Source organism: Chrysemys picta, chromosome 6, assembly GCF_011386835.1.
Source record: "Chrysemys picta bellii isolate R12L10 chromosome 6, ASM1138683v2, whole genome shotgun sequence".
Classification (NCBI taxonomy): domain Eukaryota; kingdom Metazoa; phylum Chordata; order Testudines; family Emydidae; genus Chrysemys; species Chrysemys picta.
The window spans coordinates 45,937,111-45,952,014 of NC_088796.1; the positions used below are offsets into that span (position 1 = coordinate 45,937,111).

General features: G+C 42.7%; 1 protein-coding gene across 2 annotated transcripts in view; it reads right to left on the reverse strand.

Moving 5' to 3' along the window:
* Positions 1–13,785: 13,785 nt before the first annotated feature.
* IQGAP2 (IQ motif containing GTPase activating protein 2) overlaps positions 13,786–14,904 on the reverse strand; it is a 253,895-nt gene continuing 252,776 nt past the window's right edge. For both annotated transcript variants that reach the window (XM_008167529.4, XM_065550077.1), the window contains one exon: positions 13,786–14,766. In XM_008167529.4, coding sequence (XP_008165751.2) covers positions 14,653–14,766 — 114 coding nt within the window. In that variant the 3' untranslated portion in view covers positions 13,786–14,652. The remainder of the gene's footprint in view (positions 14,767–14,904) is intronic.

Sequence of the window (14,904 nt, forward strand, 5' to 3'; positions counted from 1 at the left end):
TGTTACTGTAGTTTTGTTTAATGTCCTTAATTATTGCTTTAATAAAAAATATGTCATTGTCATGAGACTGATCTATCATCCAGCTTTGTTCCAAATCTAGAACAGATATTTCAGACTTCTGCACTGACAATTTTACCATCTCCATTTAGTAACTGACTTATTCCAGTGTAGGGATTTCTTTTTGTTCTCAATGTATTAAGAAATTCCCTAACCTGACTGACCATAGATATTTTATCAATATCTTTAGCCTCCCTTTTCAGTTGTCTACACTTCTTAATTTCTACATTATAGTCAATGCCATCAACCTCCCCTTTCCCCACTTATATATAATTGCTGTTTTCACCTTCCCTTTTAGCCAAGATTATTTTTTATTCTATTTTTAAATAGCCATAGGAGCACTCTTGTGACTGAAGAGTTATGGCCTTTTGAATATCAAGTGTTCCTAAACAACTTCCACTTTTCCCCCACACTTCTGGTTAAAATTTTTTCTCTCAGTCAATTTTTATAATTATTTTTAGTTTTGGGAAACTAGCCATTTTAAAAGCAACAGATTGTTCAACTTGAATTGATTTAATTTTCCAATGGCCAAGAAATTCTGTTTGAATTGAGTGCTTCACTTAAAGGATGAGGAAACTCTAAACTGTTAAATATATAATTAGATATTAGAAGTGGACGACACTTTTTAGGACTGCTAGTGCCATCCACCAGGCAGTGCAAAGTTGTTCCTTGTAGTCAGTTGTGTAGTGATTCATCTAGCCTCCTTCAGAGATCCAAGCAACAAGGGCTTGTTTGGGTGAATTCTCTATACATTAAATGAAAGTTACATAAAAAATATCTCATAACAATTTGAAATCTATCATTTTAAGTTAGATTTAGACATTTATGTAGAATAGTCTTTAGGTAAAATCAAGGCCCCATTTAAATCAATGGGAATTTTGCCATTGACTTCAGAAAGGCCAGGATTTCACTCAGTCTCCATCACGTGGTTTCTCCTGAACATTAATACACTGTGGATTAAGTCAGCATTATAAATGTTCTAACTTGTAGGTGTAAATAAGTTAACAGGAAGTCAGAACAAAGCATTTAAATCTTATGAAAAAGTGTACAGTAAATATTGTGAAATATTTTGTTTGTAGAGACCGGGTAGGTCAAAGCTGGGATTTACACACTAACAGGAAAAACTAGAAGTGATGGTGGTGTACTTTATAGTACTGAAATTTATCCATTTGATTTTTAAATCGTATGTAATAACAGTGTATGTCAGGGGTGGAGAACCTCCGGCCTGGATTCAGCCCACTGCTTAATGTAATCTGGCTTGCGGCAAGTCTCTGTGCTGCGGGCTGGAAGGCCCAAGCCTGGGCGCTGCCCCCCCCCCCCCGGCAACTCCCGGGCAGAGGGGTGATCAGAGAAGTTCTGCATGCTACCCCTGCCCCCAGCGCCGGCTCCGCAGCTCCCATTGGCAGGGAACCTTGTACCCCCTGGCCGCCCCTCCGCCTCAGGACTGGACATGCTGGCCACTTCCAGGAGCGGCACAGAGCCAGGGCAGTCAAGGAGCCTGCCTTAGCCCCGCTGCACTGCTGACTGGGAGCTGCCTCAGGTAAGCGCCACCTGGCCGGGGCCCACACCCCAAACACCATCCCAGGTCGGAACCCCTGCTGCACCCTAACTCCCTCCCAGGCCCTGCACCCCTACCTGCACCACAACCACCTGCCCCACTTCAAACCCCCCTGCACACTAACTCCCTCTCAGACCCCAGACCCCAACCCCCTGATCCAGCCCAGAGCCCGCTCCCGCACCCTGAACCCCTCATTTCTGGCCCCACCTCAGAGCCATGGGGAAGCCCCGAGCCTCTGCTCTTCCCCGTGGAGCTGTAGGGGGCCCGTTACTGATTTTTTTTTTCTGTAGGTCAGTGGCCCCGGATAGAAAAAAGGTTCCCCACCCCTGCTGTATGTCAACTGCACCACCAAGACTTGTTATATAAAGTAGTCAGCGTGACACTGGTAGACCAGCTGCCAGCTCTTGCCAAAGATGTAGGCATTAGCTGAGCACTGACAAATTTATAGCTGGAAACCAGACCAGGTCACCTGTATGTTAGTATTGTTCAAGGCAGGTGTTATTATATGGAAGTGTTTAGACTCTAAAAAAATGCTTGTAAGTTGCTGCATGTGTAATCCACACACCTTCTGGGTGTGGTGTTGTCCCCCATCTAGTGGCACCAAGACCACAGAGAGAGAGAGAGAGAGAGAGAGAGAGAGAGAGAGAGAAAATGAATCTGCTTTACATCCTTAGCTAACAGCCAGTTGGCTTTTAGCTCATGCGGTAGAGGCTCATGCTTTAATTTCCAGAGGTCCCAGGTTCAATTCCGATGATCAGTGTCTGTCAGTGTTACACATGCATGAAAGTTACTTTTAAAGTCTGTATCCCAACCTATAAAGTTTTGCTTTATAACTGTAAAAATGCCTGCTCTGAACTTGTTAACCCAGAAAGGACTGGTTCCCCTGCCCATCAAGGAGGACTGTCAAGACTAAATGGAACATTGTGAAACATCGTGATGCAAAGACTCTTACACCCCTGAAGGTGCTACATGCAAGAAAGCGCACCCCATCAGTTTGAATTGTGGATGAATATTCTTCCTCTCTTTGCTTTTTGGACTGTCACAGGGCTGGAGTTAGGAAATAAAAGCAGAGATCCCCAGGATTAACCTAGGTTAGCCCTAAAAGACATTCAGTGTTGATGGATTACTACATTTCTCTGGCACCTTTTGGAACCATAGGCTGTAACTCATTTGTGTATATATGTTGCCTGCTTTAACCTGTAAATAACTCTTATTTGTTTTCCGTAGTTTATAAATCTTTAGTTTACTACAGGATAGGCTAGAAGCATTGTCTTTGGTGTGAGATCTAAGATATAAATGGACCTTGGATAAGTGCTGGTCCCTTGGGACTAGGAGCAACCTGAATATTGTGTGATCTTTGGTGTAAGTGACCATTTATCACTAAGTCCAGCTTGCCTGGGTGACAAGATAGTCCCCTGGGGCATTCCAGTCTGTCTGTGACTCCATGGTAAGACTTTTATTGCACTCCAGGAGTTCACATTTGTTACTAGGTTGGTGAAATCTAATTATAGAGCAAAGCACCAGTTTGGGGTGTCTGCCCTGCTTTTTGACAGTCTATCCTGAGGTTGGTGCACTCAGTCAAGAGCCACTCCAAACAGTGTGACAGTCAGGATACCCCAATATCATCTGCTTTTTTTATTCACTCTCAAAAATGAATATTTGCTGGATCTAGTAATTTCACAGAACTTCATTGTCTGTCCATCCATCCTTTTAAGCCTTTGTCATGTTCAAAAAAGTATTAAAAATTGTTGTACCCACTGTATTTATAACTATCCACTGGATGAATGCTCTCCCGCTTTAAATATAGTCATTTACCAGTAAAATAATAATCACATGAAAGTTATCACTGTTCATCTGTTGCTTTGGGAAAAAAGATAATGAGAGGTTTCAGGTCACATTGGACTTATCAGCTTTGTAAAACCATTGAAGAGAATGGGACGTTTCCTACCTGATAATTTTCTCTGTTAGCAGCTTTTCTCCTCACTCATTCATGGGCTACTGGCCCCCACCTATGGAATTCAAAGGTGGTCCAGTGTTGTTGCCAGAGGCTCCAGGACTAACTTCCGCCCATCAGGAGAGTTCTTCCAGAACTGTAGAAACATTCCAGCAACTAATCATTAGCATTAAGACAACTTGATCTAACTTATTACTATTAAATTAACTTTAAGACATTATGTCTAAGTGTCCCTTGACAGAAAAATTTCAGTTTATATTCTGGTCGTTTACCAGACTAATAGGGTGGGTTGAATTCCGAGACAAGTTGCTAACAGAAATTAAATGATCAAGTAAGAAATTTCTCATTCTATTAGGCAGCTTCTCTCCTCATTCATTACTCATGGGAAGTAGTGAGCAGTGAATCCTCAAACTAGGGAGGGGAAGGATAAGTAGAGATTAAATTATTCTAGTAGAATAACGGGCAGGAATGGAAGTTCCCCCATATAGAGAGTAAAAGCTTTATAAATGAAGGAGTAATGTGGGCACCAACCCAGTAGCACCTGCCCACCAAAAGATACCATTGAAGAGGGACGGAAATTTATTTTGCAAGTCTTCCTCAGATGAGGCCAATACTTCTCCCTCAGTGCCTCTGGGGACTTCTGTGAATAGTTTCCCAGACACCTAGCATGCAGAATTTTTCATCTCTTATCTGCAGCAACCTTGATGTCCTAAGGCCTTGGCATTTTGAATAGAATGAGATGAACAAAATACAAATTGACATAAGTACTTGATATACTTGAGATATAGCTTTAGAGCTCTAGGAATGCCCATTTATGCCACAACCTCCCAAGGATTAGAACAAAATGATGGGAGAACTATTTGCCAAGAACTGTGGAAAGAGGAGCTTACCTTGAACAGAGAGGTTTCTGGAGCTATAAAAATAACCTTTTCTGTTTGACAAAGGAAGTGTGTGGTTCTTGTACGACCATAGGAACTACTTCCAAAACATGCCAGTTGGAGGTAAAGGCAACTAGAAAGGCCAGCCACAGGGTTATCTAATTTGTCATCGTGATTAAACTTGGCACCCAATACTCTACTGGAGGACCTAATGTGTCTGTCTGTAAAGAGCTGTTCTGAGTGGTACCCATGTTTTCTAGGGTGTTTGTTTGTAGGACTCAACCATTTCTCCTGGAGAAACCCATATGTAACTGAGATCACCAGACCTTTGGGATTATAATGACATGTGTCACAATAGCATCTGGAGGTCAGGGCTCTTGGGCTGGGCACTACACACACAAAAGAGGCGGTCCCTGCCCCAAAGAGCTTTTGGTTTTCCTTCACACCAGAAATGTAAATTTGACTAGATCAATGAACAAAATATCCTGGTTGAGTTGTGTCTGGATACCAAGCTGTATCAGAAGTTATGGAGAATTCATGCTGAACTACACTTCTCTTCTGATATCCAGGCTGTTAACTGTAAGTGTTCCCAGTCTGAATGAAGGAGTCCCTCTCTCAAGAGGTCTGGTGTTTTCTGTAGGTGTAACGTGGGCTTCTTAGCCATATAACAAGTCCAGAGGGGGCCAGTGGAGAACTAGGAGAACCAAAACTCTCCCTTTTCTTTATCCTTTAAGTGAACTGTATTGAAAGACAGCAGAGTCTTCTCTATCCAAGACATTATTTCCATTGTCACAGAGAAACTTTGACCTGTGGTTACTCCCTGGTTTTGGAAGGGATATAAAAACCACTCATGCCTCAAATCATAAGTCAACTTCTAACAGGAGGTAGAAGACTTCCTCTGTGAGTACTGTAACTGTCCACTACATGATTTCTTGTACCTTCTACTGCTGCAACTGGTACTATTCACAGTCACAGAGGATACTGGATTACATGGACAACTAGTTCAATCCCCTTTGACCACGTTTGCGGGTTTTGCTGGTTTTCCCTGATAGAGGTATTGAAATGAACTAAAAGGATGTGTACAGAGAGATTTTGGAAATTTGTCTTCCAAGGATGCTTGCATCCATAGTGAGCATGCAAGGGTCTAGTGTGAAAGTTGGGCTGGCTTGCAATATGTTGTTTGTACTTACCTGCTGTGACGTTATTGACATAAACTGGGACCATATAGATCATTGTTGCAACCAAGGTCCTGTAGTGGCACCCAAATCTTGTATAAAGGGGGTCAAATGGGGTGTCTAGGACAAGGTTATGGTTTACTGGTTATGATTATGCTGTCTATATGTATGTATCAGTTTTGTAGTCGAAGTTATGAATATTGGCTCTATACTGTCTGTATGGCAAACTTATGCTATGCTTCTGGGTGACATCCCAGACAAGCTGAGATTAGCTCTGCCTAGCCTGCTTGATGGCCCATTAAGGACCATCAGCTATACAATGGACCCATTGAGAGAAGGCAGATACGCCTTGTACCTCAGCAAAGTATGCAGGGACTGGCCCATGTGACTCCAGACTCCATTTTGCTGTAATTTTCCACAGTAAGAACAAAGAGGTGATCTTACACCTGGAAAAGACTATATAAGGCGGATGCCTGATCTCCATCTGGTCTTCAATCCTGCTTCTTACCTCTGGAGGGACTTTGCTACAAACTGAAGCTCTGAACAAAGGACTGAATGACCCATCCCAGCTGGGGATGTATTCCAGAGACTTGATTTGAACCTGCAGTTTATTCCATCGCTGCTGCAAGCCTGAACCAAGAACTTTGCCATATCTGTATGTAATTGATTCCATTTAACCAATTCTAACTCTCATCTCTATCTTTTTCCTTTTATGAATAAACCTTTAGATTTTAGATTCTAAAGGATTGGCAGTAGCGTGATTTGTGGGTAAGGTCTGACTTGTACATTGACCTGGGTCTGGGGCTTGGTCCTTTGGGATCAGGAGAACCTTTTTCTTTTACTGGGGTATTGGTTTTATAACCATTTGTCCCCATAACGTGTGGCACTGGTGGTAATACTGGGAAACTGGAGTGTCTAGGGAGATTGCTTGTGAGACTTGCGGTTAGCCAGTGGGGTGAGACCGAAGTCTTAGTCTGGCTGGTTTGGTTTGCCTTAGAGGTGGAAAAACCCCGGCCTTGGGCTGTAACTGCCCTATTTTAGCAATTTGTCCTGAGTTGGCACTCTCAGTTGGGTTCCGCCAGAACCGCATTGTCACAGTGGCGTAGTCGTGCTTGGATCCACAGAACCAGGTCAATTAAGCTTTGGGTCAGAACCCCACGCTATCCAAATTTGAATTTTGGGATTGAGAGTTTTGTTGGTTAAAGAGCTGCTGCAATGGCTGAGCAAAGAGCATATGAGGGACTTGGCAAAAAAGCCCTGGAAAATTTGTGTTCAGAAAAGAGGATAAGCTTTAGAAAGAAAGCTACAAAGGAAGAACTGAGAAATCTGTTAATAGCCAGTGATCAGGGGGCAAGAGTACAGCCCTTACCTGAGGCTGCAGAAGATGCAGAAAAAATTAGGATGCAAAGGGTGACAAGTAAACTGCAATTTGAGCATGAACAGAAGCTAGCAGATCTTCGATTGCTGGAGAAGCAAAAAATAGCAGAGTTAGAAAGAGAGAGAGAGAAAGAGGCTGCTGAGAGAGAGAAAGAAGCTGATCAAAGAAAGAAGGAGGCTGATGAGAGAGAAGAGAGAGCTCGTAAGGGACGTCTAGAGCTGCTCGCTGCTGAGCAGGAGACTCACAGGATGGAACAGGAGACTCACAAGATGGAACAGGAGACGGCCAGACTTCAGCTCCAAGTAATGGAAGAGCGGAGAAAGTCATCCCCACCTGGTACTCCACTTCCCCCCCACCATGAGAAAAACTGGGAAAGGATGTGTCCCATTTACAATGATACTGAGGATATAGAGGAGTTTTTGTCTACCTTTGAACGCCTCTGCAATCTGTACCAGATCCCTGAGGGTCAGCGAATGCCTGTCCTGCTGACCAGACTGACTGGAAAAGCCAGGGAGGTGTTTAATGACTTGGGGGAACAAGAAGCCTTAAATTATGAGCGGTTTAAGGATTCTGTGTTAAGGCGGTTCAAGGTTACTCCTGAATCTTACAGAGTTAAGTTTAGAGAATTTAAAATGTCTAAGGATTGTACTTTTGTAGAATGTGCTCATAAGCTGATGGGTTTTGTTAAAAAGTGGGTTATGGGAGCCAAGGTTCATGGGAGTTTTGAAAAACTGCTGGATTTAATAACTTTGGAACAGTTCTTAGACATTGTGCCGGACAATGTGAGAGCAGCTGTGTGTGACAGGGACCCTGAGTCAGTCCTACGGGCAGCAGAGATTGTGGATGCCCATACCCAAAACAGGGCTCGAGAAGGGTGTAAAACCCCGGGGAAAACTGATCACCATTCTCCCCAGTTCAAGAGGAGGGAAGGATTTAAAAATAAACCTGACTCTTCTAAAGGAGTTCAAGGGGGTCCGGGGGGTAGGAACTCACATCCCAGGACGGAACAGGTTACATGCTATCACTGTGGTATGCTGGGCCACATGAGACCAGACTGCCCGACACTGAAGGGCGGCCCAAAACCAGCAACCCCAAATGCCACGGCCAATGCTAACCCTGTTGTTGTAAACTCACAGGCAAGCCACACAGAGCCCAGCATTGGTGCCCTGTGTGCAAATGCTGTTTCTGTGGTCTCGGAAGAATTTGACCTTAAAACTCACATTAGAGCTAAATATGGGGGAAATAATGCAGAGTTTATTAGCAGTGCAGAAGTTAATGGAGTGAGGTGTATGGCATGGAGGGACACCGCAGCAGATATTACTCTGGTTAAAGCAAGTCTTGTCAGGAAGGAAGATTATTTGCCAGGTGAAGATGTAACTGTTGTAGCCTTATCTAAGTATTTTGTCAGGGTGCCTTTGGCTAAAATCCACCTGAAATGGAAGGGATTGGAGGGCACCATGGTTGTGGGAGTAAAAGACATAATCCCTAAGGATATTATGATTGGAAATGATATTAAAGCTATGGTCAGTCAAGTTAATACAAACCAGGCACAAGAGAGGATTGATCCTAAGGTTGTGCCTATGGAGGGTTTCTCCAAAAGTTTGTCTTTGGAAAGTAGCTGTTTGGCTGTGAATGAAGTTTCTGAATATCTATCTAATGTCTCAGAAGTAAATCTGGAATTAGATCAAGCGAAGGGAGAGGAGAACAAGGAGATTTTGGATGAGCCTAGGCAGTCTTGTGAGCTGATGGCTTTATCTAGTCAGCAGTTTGGGAAGGCAAGGAGAGTGGAAGATGAGTGTCCCTATACCTTATCTGTTTCCTGTGCGAAGAATAGTGACAGTGAAGGAAATGTGCCTGTGTCTGTCAGGGTTATTGACTTGCCTATGGAGGAAGCTACCCCAGTCTCCAAGCAGTTGTCTGTGAACAACCCGGTGTGCTGGGACAAGGGAAATGAAATCCCAAATTATATGTCTAGTAAAGAAAAATGCGTCTCCAACTCTTTTTTGTCTGTGGAGCAGACAGAAGGTGCCTTTCGGCCTGTGATGGTTGAGAGTAATTTAGTTGTCTCAGAGTTGGTTCTGGATTCAACTAAAGCCCAGGAAGGGAATGGTCCTAAGTTTGCATCTGCTGGGGAGAATGGCACCGTAACTAGGTTGCATCCAGTTAGTGTCTTAGCAAAATCCCAGAAACCAGACAATTCTGATGCTTGTATTGGGCCTGTTGCTCATGTGTGGTTGGAGAAGGGTGTAACAACTCTGTCTGATCAGGGTGATACCCTAGCCAGGGCACAAGGAGAGCAGAAAGGTAATTTGGTTGTGTTACCTACGGACAGTTTAACAACTTGTAGCAAAAAGGAAAAAATTCCTAAGCTGGTGTGTGGCAAAGAGAAGGGAAGTATTTCTAACCTTTTATCTAGGAAGTCTATGGGTTCACCTGAAAGGGGATTGTGTAGAGATCTGCCTGATGGGCCAGAGGTGATCCTGAATGTAAGTAAGACCCAGACAGAGTCTGTTGTTGCTCAGGAAAGTGTGCCTTTAGAGCAAGCCCTAGGTGAAGAGGGTAAGGGCAGACTTTCTGTGAGGGGTGAATTGCTGCTTAGAAAAGCTCCTGGAGAAAGGAATCCTCATGGTACTCGGTGCAAGCAGTTCCCTGCAACTGAAGGGTGTGAGAGTGATTTAATCAAGGAAGTTTCAGTTCCTAGCAGCCAAAAATTGTCTGTTGTGAATGGATCCTCTGACTTTCCTTTTAAAAGATCCAGTGTGGGTAGCTTTGAGAAGGTCTCAGAGGAAGTAAAAGTTGTTAAGGAATTGAGGCATCCCTATAACCGAGTGGCTGTGTGGGGCCAACTTGTTGGGGAGACAATGGTGTTGGAACAGGAATGTCTCCTTTCTGATTCTTTAAATGAGCAGTTTGTGCTTCAGGGTTTGAGGACAGATTTGGTTACTGATGTGTCAGAGCAGAGCAGTTTTATGGCTAAATGCTTGAGGATGCGGGGGAGAGCAAGCAAACTCTCACCCGCAGACTCTTTGGATTTGTGTGGTATCTCTTTAAGACAGAGTCCAGCCTTGGAGATGATAGCAGTTACGAATATGAAAACTGGTGGACTGGCTCTGGTCTGGGGTAGTGCAAATTACTTGCCTGGCTGGGAAAGGAAGGACTTGCTAATAGCTGTTAGCACAGAGGGCCCACCCCATCAGCCAGTGAATTCTGTTAAGCAAGAGAAATCGGGGTTTGATCCTGCAGGACAAGGAGGAAAGAGAACACTGAATTTTGCAAAGGGAAGCCACAGGTTAACCCTAAAATGCCCAAACTCCAATGGTATTGAGCCAAAGGTGTGGCATGACAAACATGACTGTAGATGGACACTTGCAATGAACTTGTTGTTATTGCTAAATTTTGTAATTAACAATGTGCCTAATCTTTTGGAGAATCCCTTGGACATGTTAAAAGGAATACATGAAAACACACGTTATGTTAAAAGGCCTTGTTACACTGGGGTTTCACAGGTAATGCCTATAAACAATATGGGAACTTTTCACAGGGGAAAAGACATTCCAGACCTAATGTGCTGTATGAAAAGGAAGACTGAGGCACACTACCATATTGCTTTCATGGCTAAATGCCAAGATTCCTGGACTATGAAGAACATTAATATCTGCATTTATTCGATGTTAATTGGGTTCCAAACATTTGCCCGAGCTTGTATGGATAAAGTAGCAGTTTTCTTTAGCTCTTGGCAAGATCACATGGCACATACAGGAACCATGCTGCCAGAGCAGATCCAATCCACTATTGTTCTAACTAAGTGTTACCTTGAGTTTGTAAAGAGCTTCAATCATGTGGTTGAACATGATTTTGATAAACCATTTCTGTTATACACTGGTATGGCTTCTAACCCAATACTAGCTGTAGTGAGACAGAACCCAGGATGGGGAGCTCTTGGGATGCAGTCAGTGATGTTTGTGTCATCCCTTCCTGCATCAATTTTGCGTTGGGGGTGTGACGTTATTGACATAAACTGGGACCATATAGATCATTGTTGCAACCAAGGTCCTGTAGTGGCACCCAAATCTTGTATAAAGGGGGTCAAATGGGGTGTCTAGGACAAGGTTATGGTTTACTGGTTATGATTATGCTGTCTATATGTATGTATCAGTTTTGTAGTCGAAGTTATGAATATTGGCTCTATACTGTCTGTATGGCAAACTTATGCTATGCTTCTGGGTGACATCCCAGACAAGCTGAGATTAGCTCTGCCTAGCCTGCTTGATGGCCCATTAAGGACCATCAGCTATACAATGGACCCATTGAGAGAAGGCAGATACGCCTTGTACCTCAGCAAAGTATGCAGGGACTGGCCCATGTGACTCCAGACTCCATTTTGCTGTAATTTCCACAGTAAGAACAAAGAGGTGATCTTACACCTGGAAAAGACTATATAAGGCGGATGCCTGATCTCCATCTGGTCTTCAATCCTGCTTCTTACCTCTGGAGGGACTTTGCTACAAACTGAAGCTCTGAACAAAGGACTGAATGACCCATCCCAGCTGGGGATGTATTCCAGAGACTTGATTTGAACCTGCAGTTTATTCCATCGCTGCTGCAAGCCTGAACCAAGAACTTTGCCATATCTGTATGTAATTGATTCCATTTAACCAATTCTAACTCTCATCTCTATCTTTTTCCTTTTATGAATAAACCTTTAGATTTTAGATTCTAAAGGATTGGCAGTAGCGTGATTTGTGGGTAAGGTCTGACTTGTACATTGACCTGGGTCTGGGGCTTGGTCCTTTGGGATCAGGAGAACCTTTTTCTTTTACTGGGGTATTGGTTTTATAACCATTTGTCCCCATAACGTGTGGCACTGGTGGTAATACTGGGAAACTGGAGTGTCTAGGGAGATTGCTTGTGAGACTTGCGGTTAGCCAGTGGGGTGAGACCGAAGTCTTAGTCTGGCTGGTTTGGTTTGCCTTAGAGGTGGAAAAACCCCGGCCTTGGGCTGTAACTGCCCTATTTTAGCAATTTGTCCTGAGTTGGCACTCTCAGTTGGGTTCCGCCAGAACCGCATTGTCACACCTGCCCACAAAGGGGCAGTTGAATGTTATATGAGAATGACACCTAATTTTGCATTGTGTCAAGTGCATGATCTTATGTCATCAGAAGAAATTTCAGCCACTCAGGGTCTGAATCTGATGCATAGCACCAGCAATTCTAGACATTGTAAATAATTGGTTACTGATGACCCCATAGGAAATAATTGATGCAATGAAGGTTTGGGTCGTTGCAAATCTTTACTGCTATGGTTGCACTGAAATCAAAAGCTCCTCTTGATTCTGAAGAACTGGTGGCGATGTATCTTTTCCAGCACCTGTATTTATGAATGTGTCTGTTTCTCCAGAAGGGGTATGATTGGCATGTTGTATGTGCATGGTTATAGGTGCACAACATGCAACCAGACACTTAAAGTTCTAGGTGCAGAGGCTAGACCAGAAGAAGTCTTGTACAGGAGTTGTGAACTCTCATACACAAATGCTCTTTTTGTCTGTGTCATGCTGAGGATTTTGTTGATTTTGAGGAAAATTCATCTTGATTTCCTTGGGAAGCTTCTGCTCCAGATTTCTCCCTCTGCCAGAGTAATAATCCCTTCATGGGTACCCTTGTGACACATGGGAAGCCCATCAATGCTAACTGGTAGAGGGCATATCATACCATACCTTTCATTAGGCCTGACACACTCATCACCCAAACTCACTGTTGTCAGTATTTGTAGCTAACAGTTGTCATATAAGATGTATACAAATTGGTAAGATGCTGGTATTAATATTATTGCGTGCTGTATGTACTGGCAGTGTATAAAGATTATAGACAGGTGCTGGAAATATCTTCCTAAAATGTGTTTGGCAGGCAGTGCCTAAGCCCAGCCTATCCTAGACAATTTTGCCAGGTTGACTATGTCTCCAGTGAAAATTAAACAAGACCAAAGTCAATGAAAAGGATATTTACATGCAAGCTAAACAAAGCCATCAAACAAGTAAGCAAGTAGAGGACCCACTTCAGTATGTTGGTGGGGGGGAGGAAATGGTGATAGGAATGACAACTCTGGATCCTTTCAGGGCTCCTCCCCTCTCCGCCCAGGTCTGTTGCAGGATTTACTCCCTGAGCAAGCTGGATAGCTTCCTCCTCATCCTTAGACTCTTTCCTTGAAAGCTCAGGAACTCCTGATCAGATTTTTCTGCATTGGCACTAAGGCTCCTTGGGGCAGGCTGGGAACCCAACATGCTGGTTTGACTCTGAGCTTCGTATCCTGGCAGTGCAAGGGTTAGCTGGCTGGGAACAGGCAGGGCATAATTCACCCTCTTAGAGCCTCACGTAGGGAACACTGTCTAGATTTAAGCCAGGTATTTGCAGGGAGTGGCTGTATTGGCAGATCCAGGTGGTTGAAGCCACAACACTGCTATTTACCTGATCCAGGGGAGAAGGAGGCGAAGTTGCCACTACACAAAAACGAATAACGATAAAAGCTTTTAAAATCAAAACGATTGGGAGAAACTGAACTGTCAAACTGGTTTCACTGCCAGAGGCAGAAAATCTGGTTGCCTGAACTGAAGGGCAGAGTTTAGTCCTAGAGGCTCCAGCAACAACACTGGACAACTTCCAAATGCCACAGGTGGAGGGTATTAGCCCATGAGTAATGAATGGGGAGAGAAGCTGGGCCACAGAATTCCCTCTCACCATGTGGACTGTTACAGTAATAAAGGGTGAAAATGATTTAGAAACCAAACCAGCATAATTAAGTAACATTTATTTTACATAGAACAATCTCTAAAGAATACATTTAAAAACTGATTTTATTGCATTTATTTACTGATTTTATTTATTTTCGTACAAAAGACAGACAGGCGCAATTTAAGTATTCAAATACCTCAAGTAATTAAAAAAAAACCCCAAACCTACCGATCAATATTCAGCTTGCCCCTTAAATTAAAAGGCTGTGAGTAGAAAGTTTTACTTACCCGAGACAGTAGTGCATTTTTATTTAGTAGGAATAAATCACAAAATATATTTTGTACAAGTAAATGTTATTGTAACTTTATAATTACCTACAAAATTTTATTTCAAATTGCACAGGTGTTTGCTTTACAATTGACAACTGCCAGAAAACAGGCTTAGCATTTAACTATTTGCCAAAAATATCCCTTAGAAACAAATTAGGATTTCTTTCAGAGAATACTTCAAAAGTCTAATAACTATATTATGTAACTTGGATCATTTAAAAATATAAATGTTTTCATAGGAAGAAGTGTCTATATTTATGTCATTGAACTAAATTTATTTTCTGTCTACTTTAAAAACCAGCCCTCCCCTCTGGCCCCGAAATAGCTGAGTGTCACTAAATAATGACATACTTTCCAATCAAAGTTCCAACACCACAGTGAAATCTGGAAATGTTTAAATTAATCTATTTTCTAATTTACTACTGCAGTATCAAATGATGAAAAAGGCACGTAAGTATATTCTTCTGAACAGTTTGGTCTTTTTTTGACATCAAAAACAATGTCCAATGATAGCAACCGCAAACAAATGTTTAAAAGCAAAAATACTGAACAGACATTCCTACTGATTTGATGCAGAGTCCACAATATCTGCCATCTTCATTTTCCATAGAATTTCTTGTTCAACAGGAATATGAGCAGGTTTACATTCACTTTAGCTTTATCAAACATTTTCATTACAGCTACACCTTCATACTGCATCTGAAGCAAATCCTACAGTTAAGAAAAAAAAGTTAGCCTTGGCTTGGGTTCACACTTTATGATTCCCAATTTGAAAAATAAAAACAAATTGTGGTATTTATTTACAAGTCTAGAGCCTCAAGCTCTAGATGCTTCACAGCTGAAGTGACA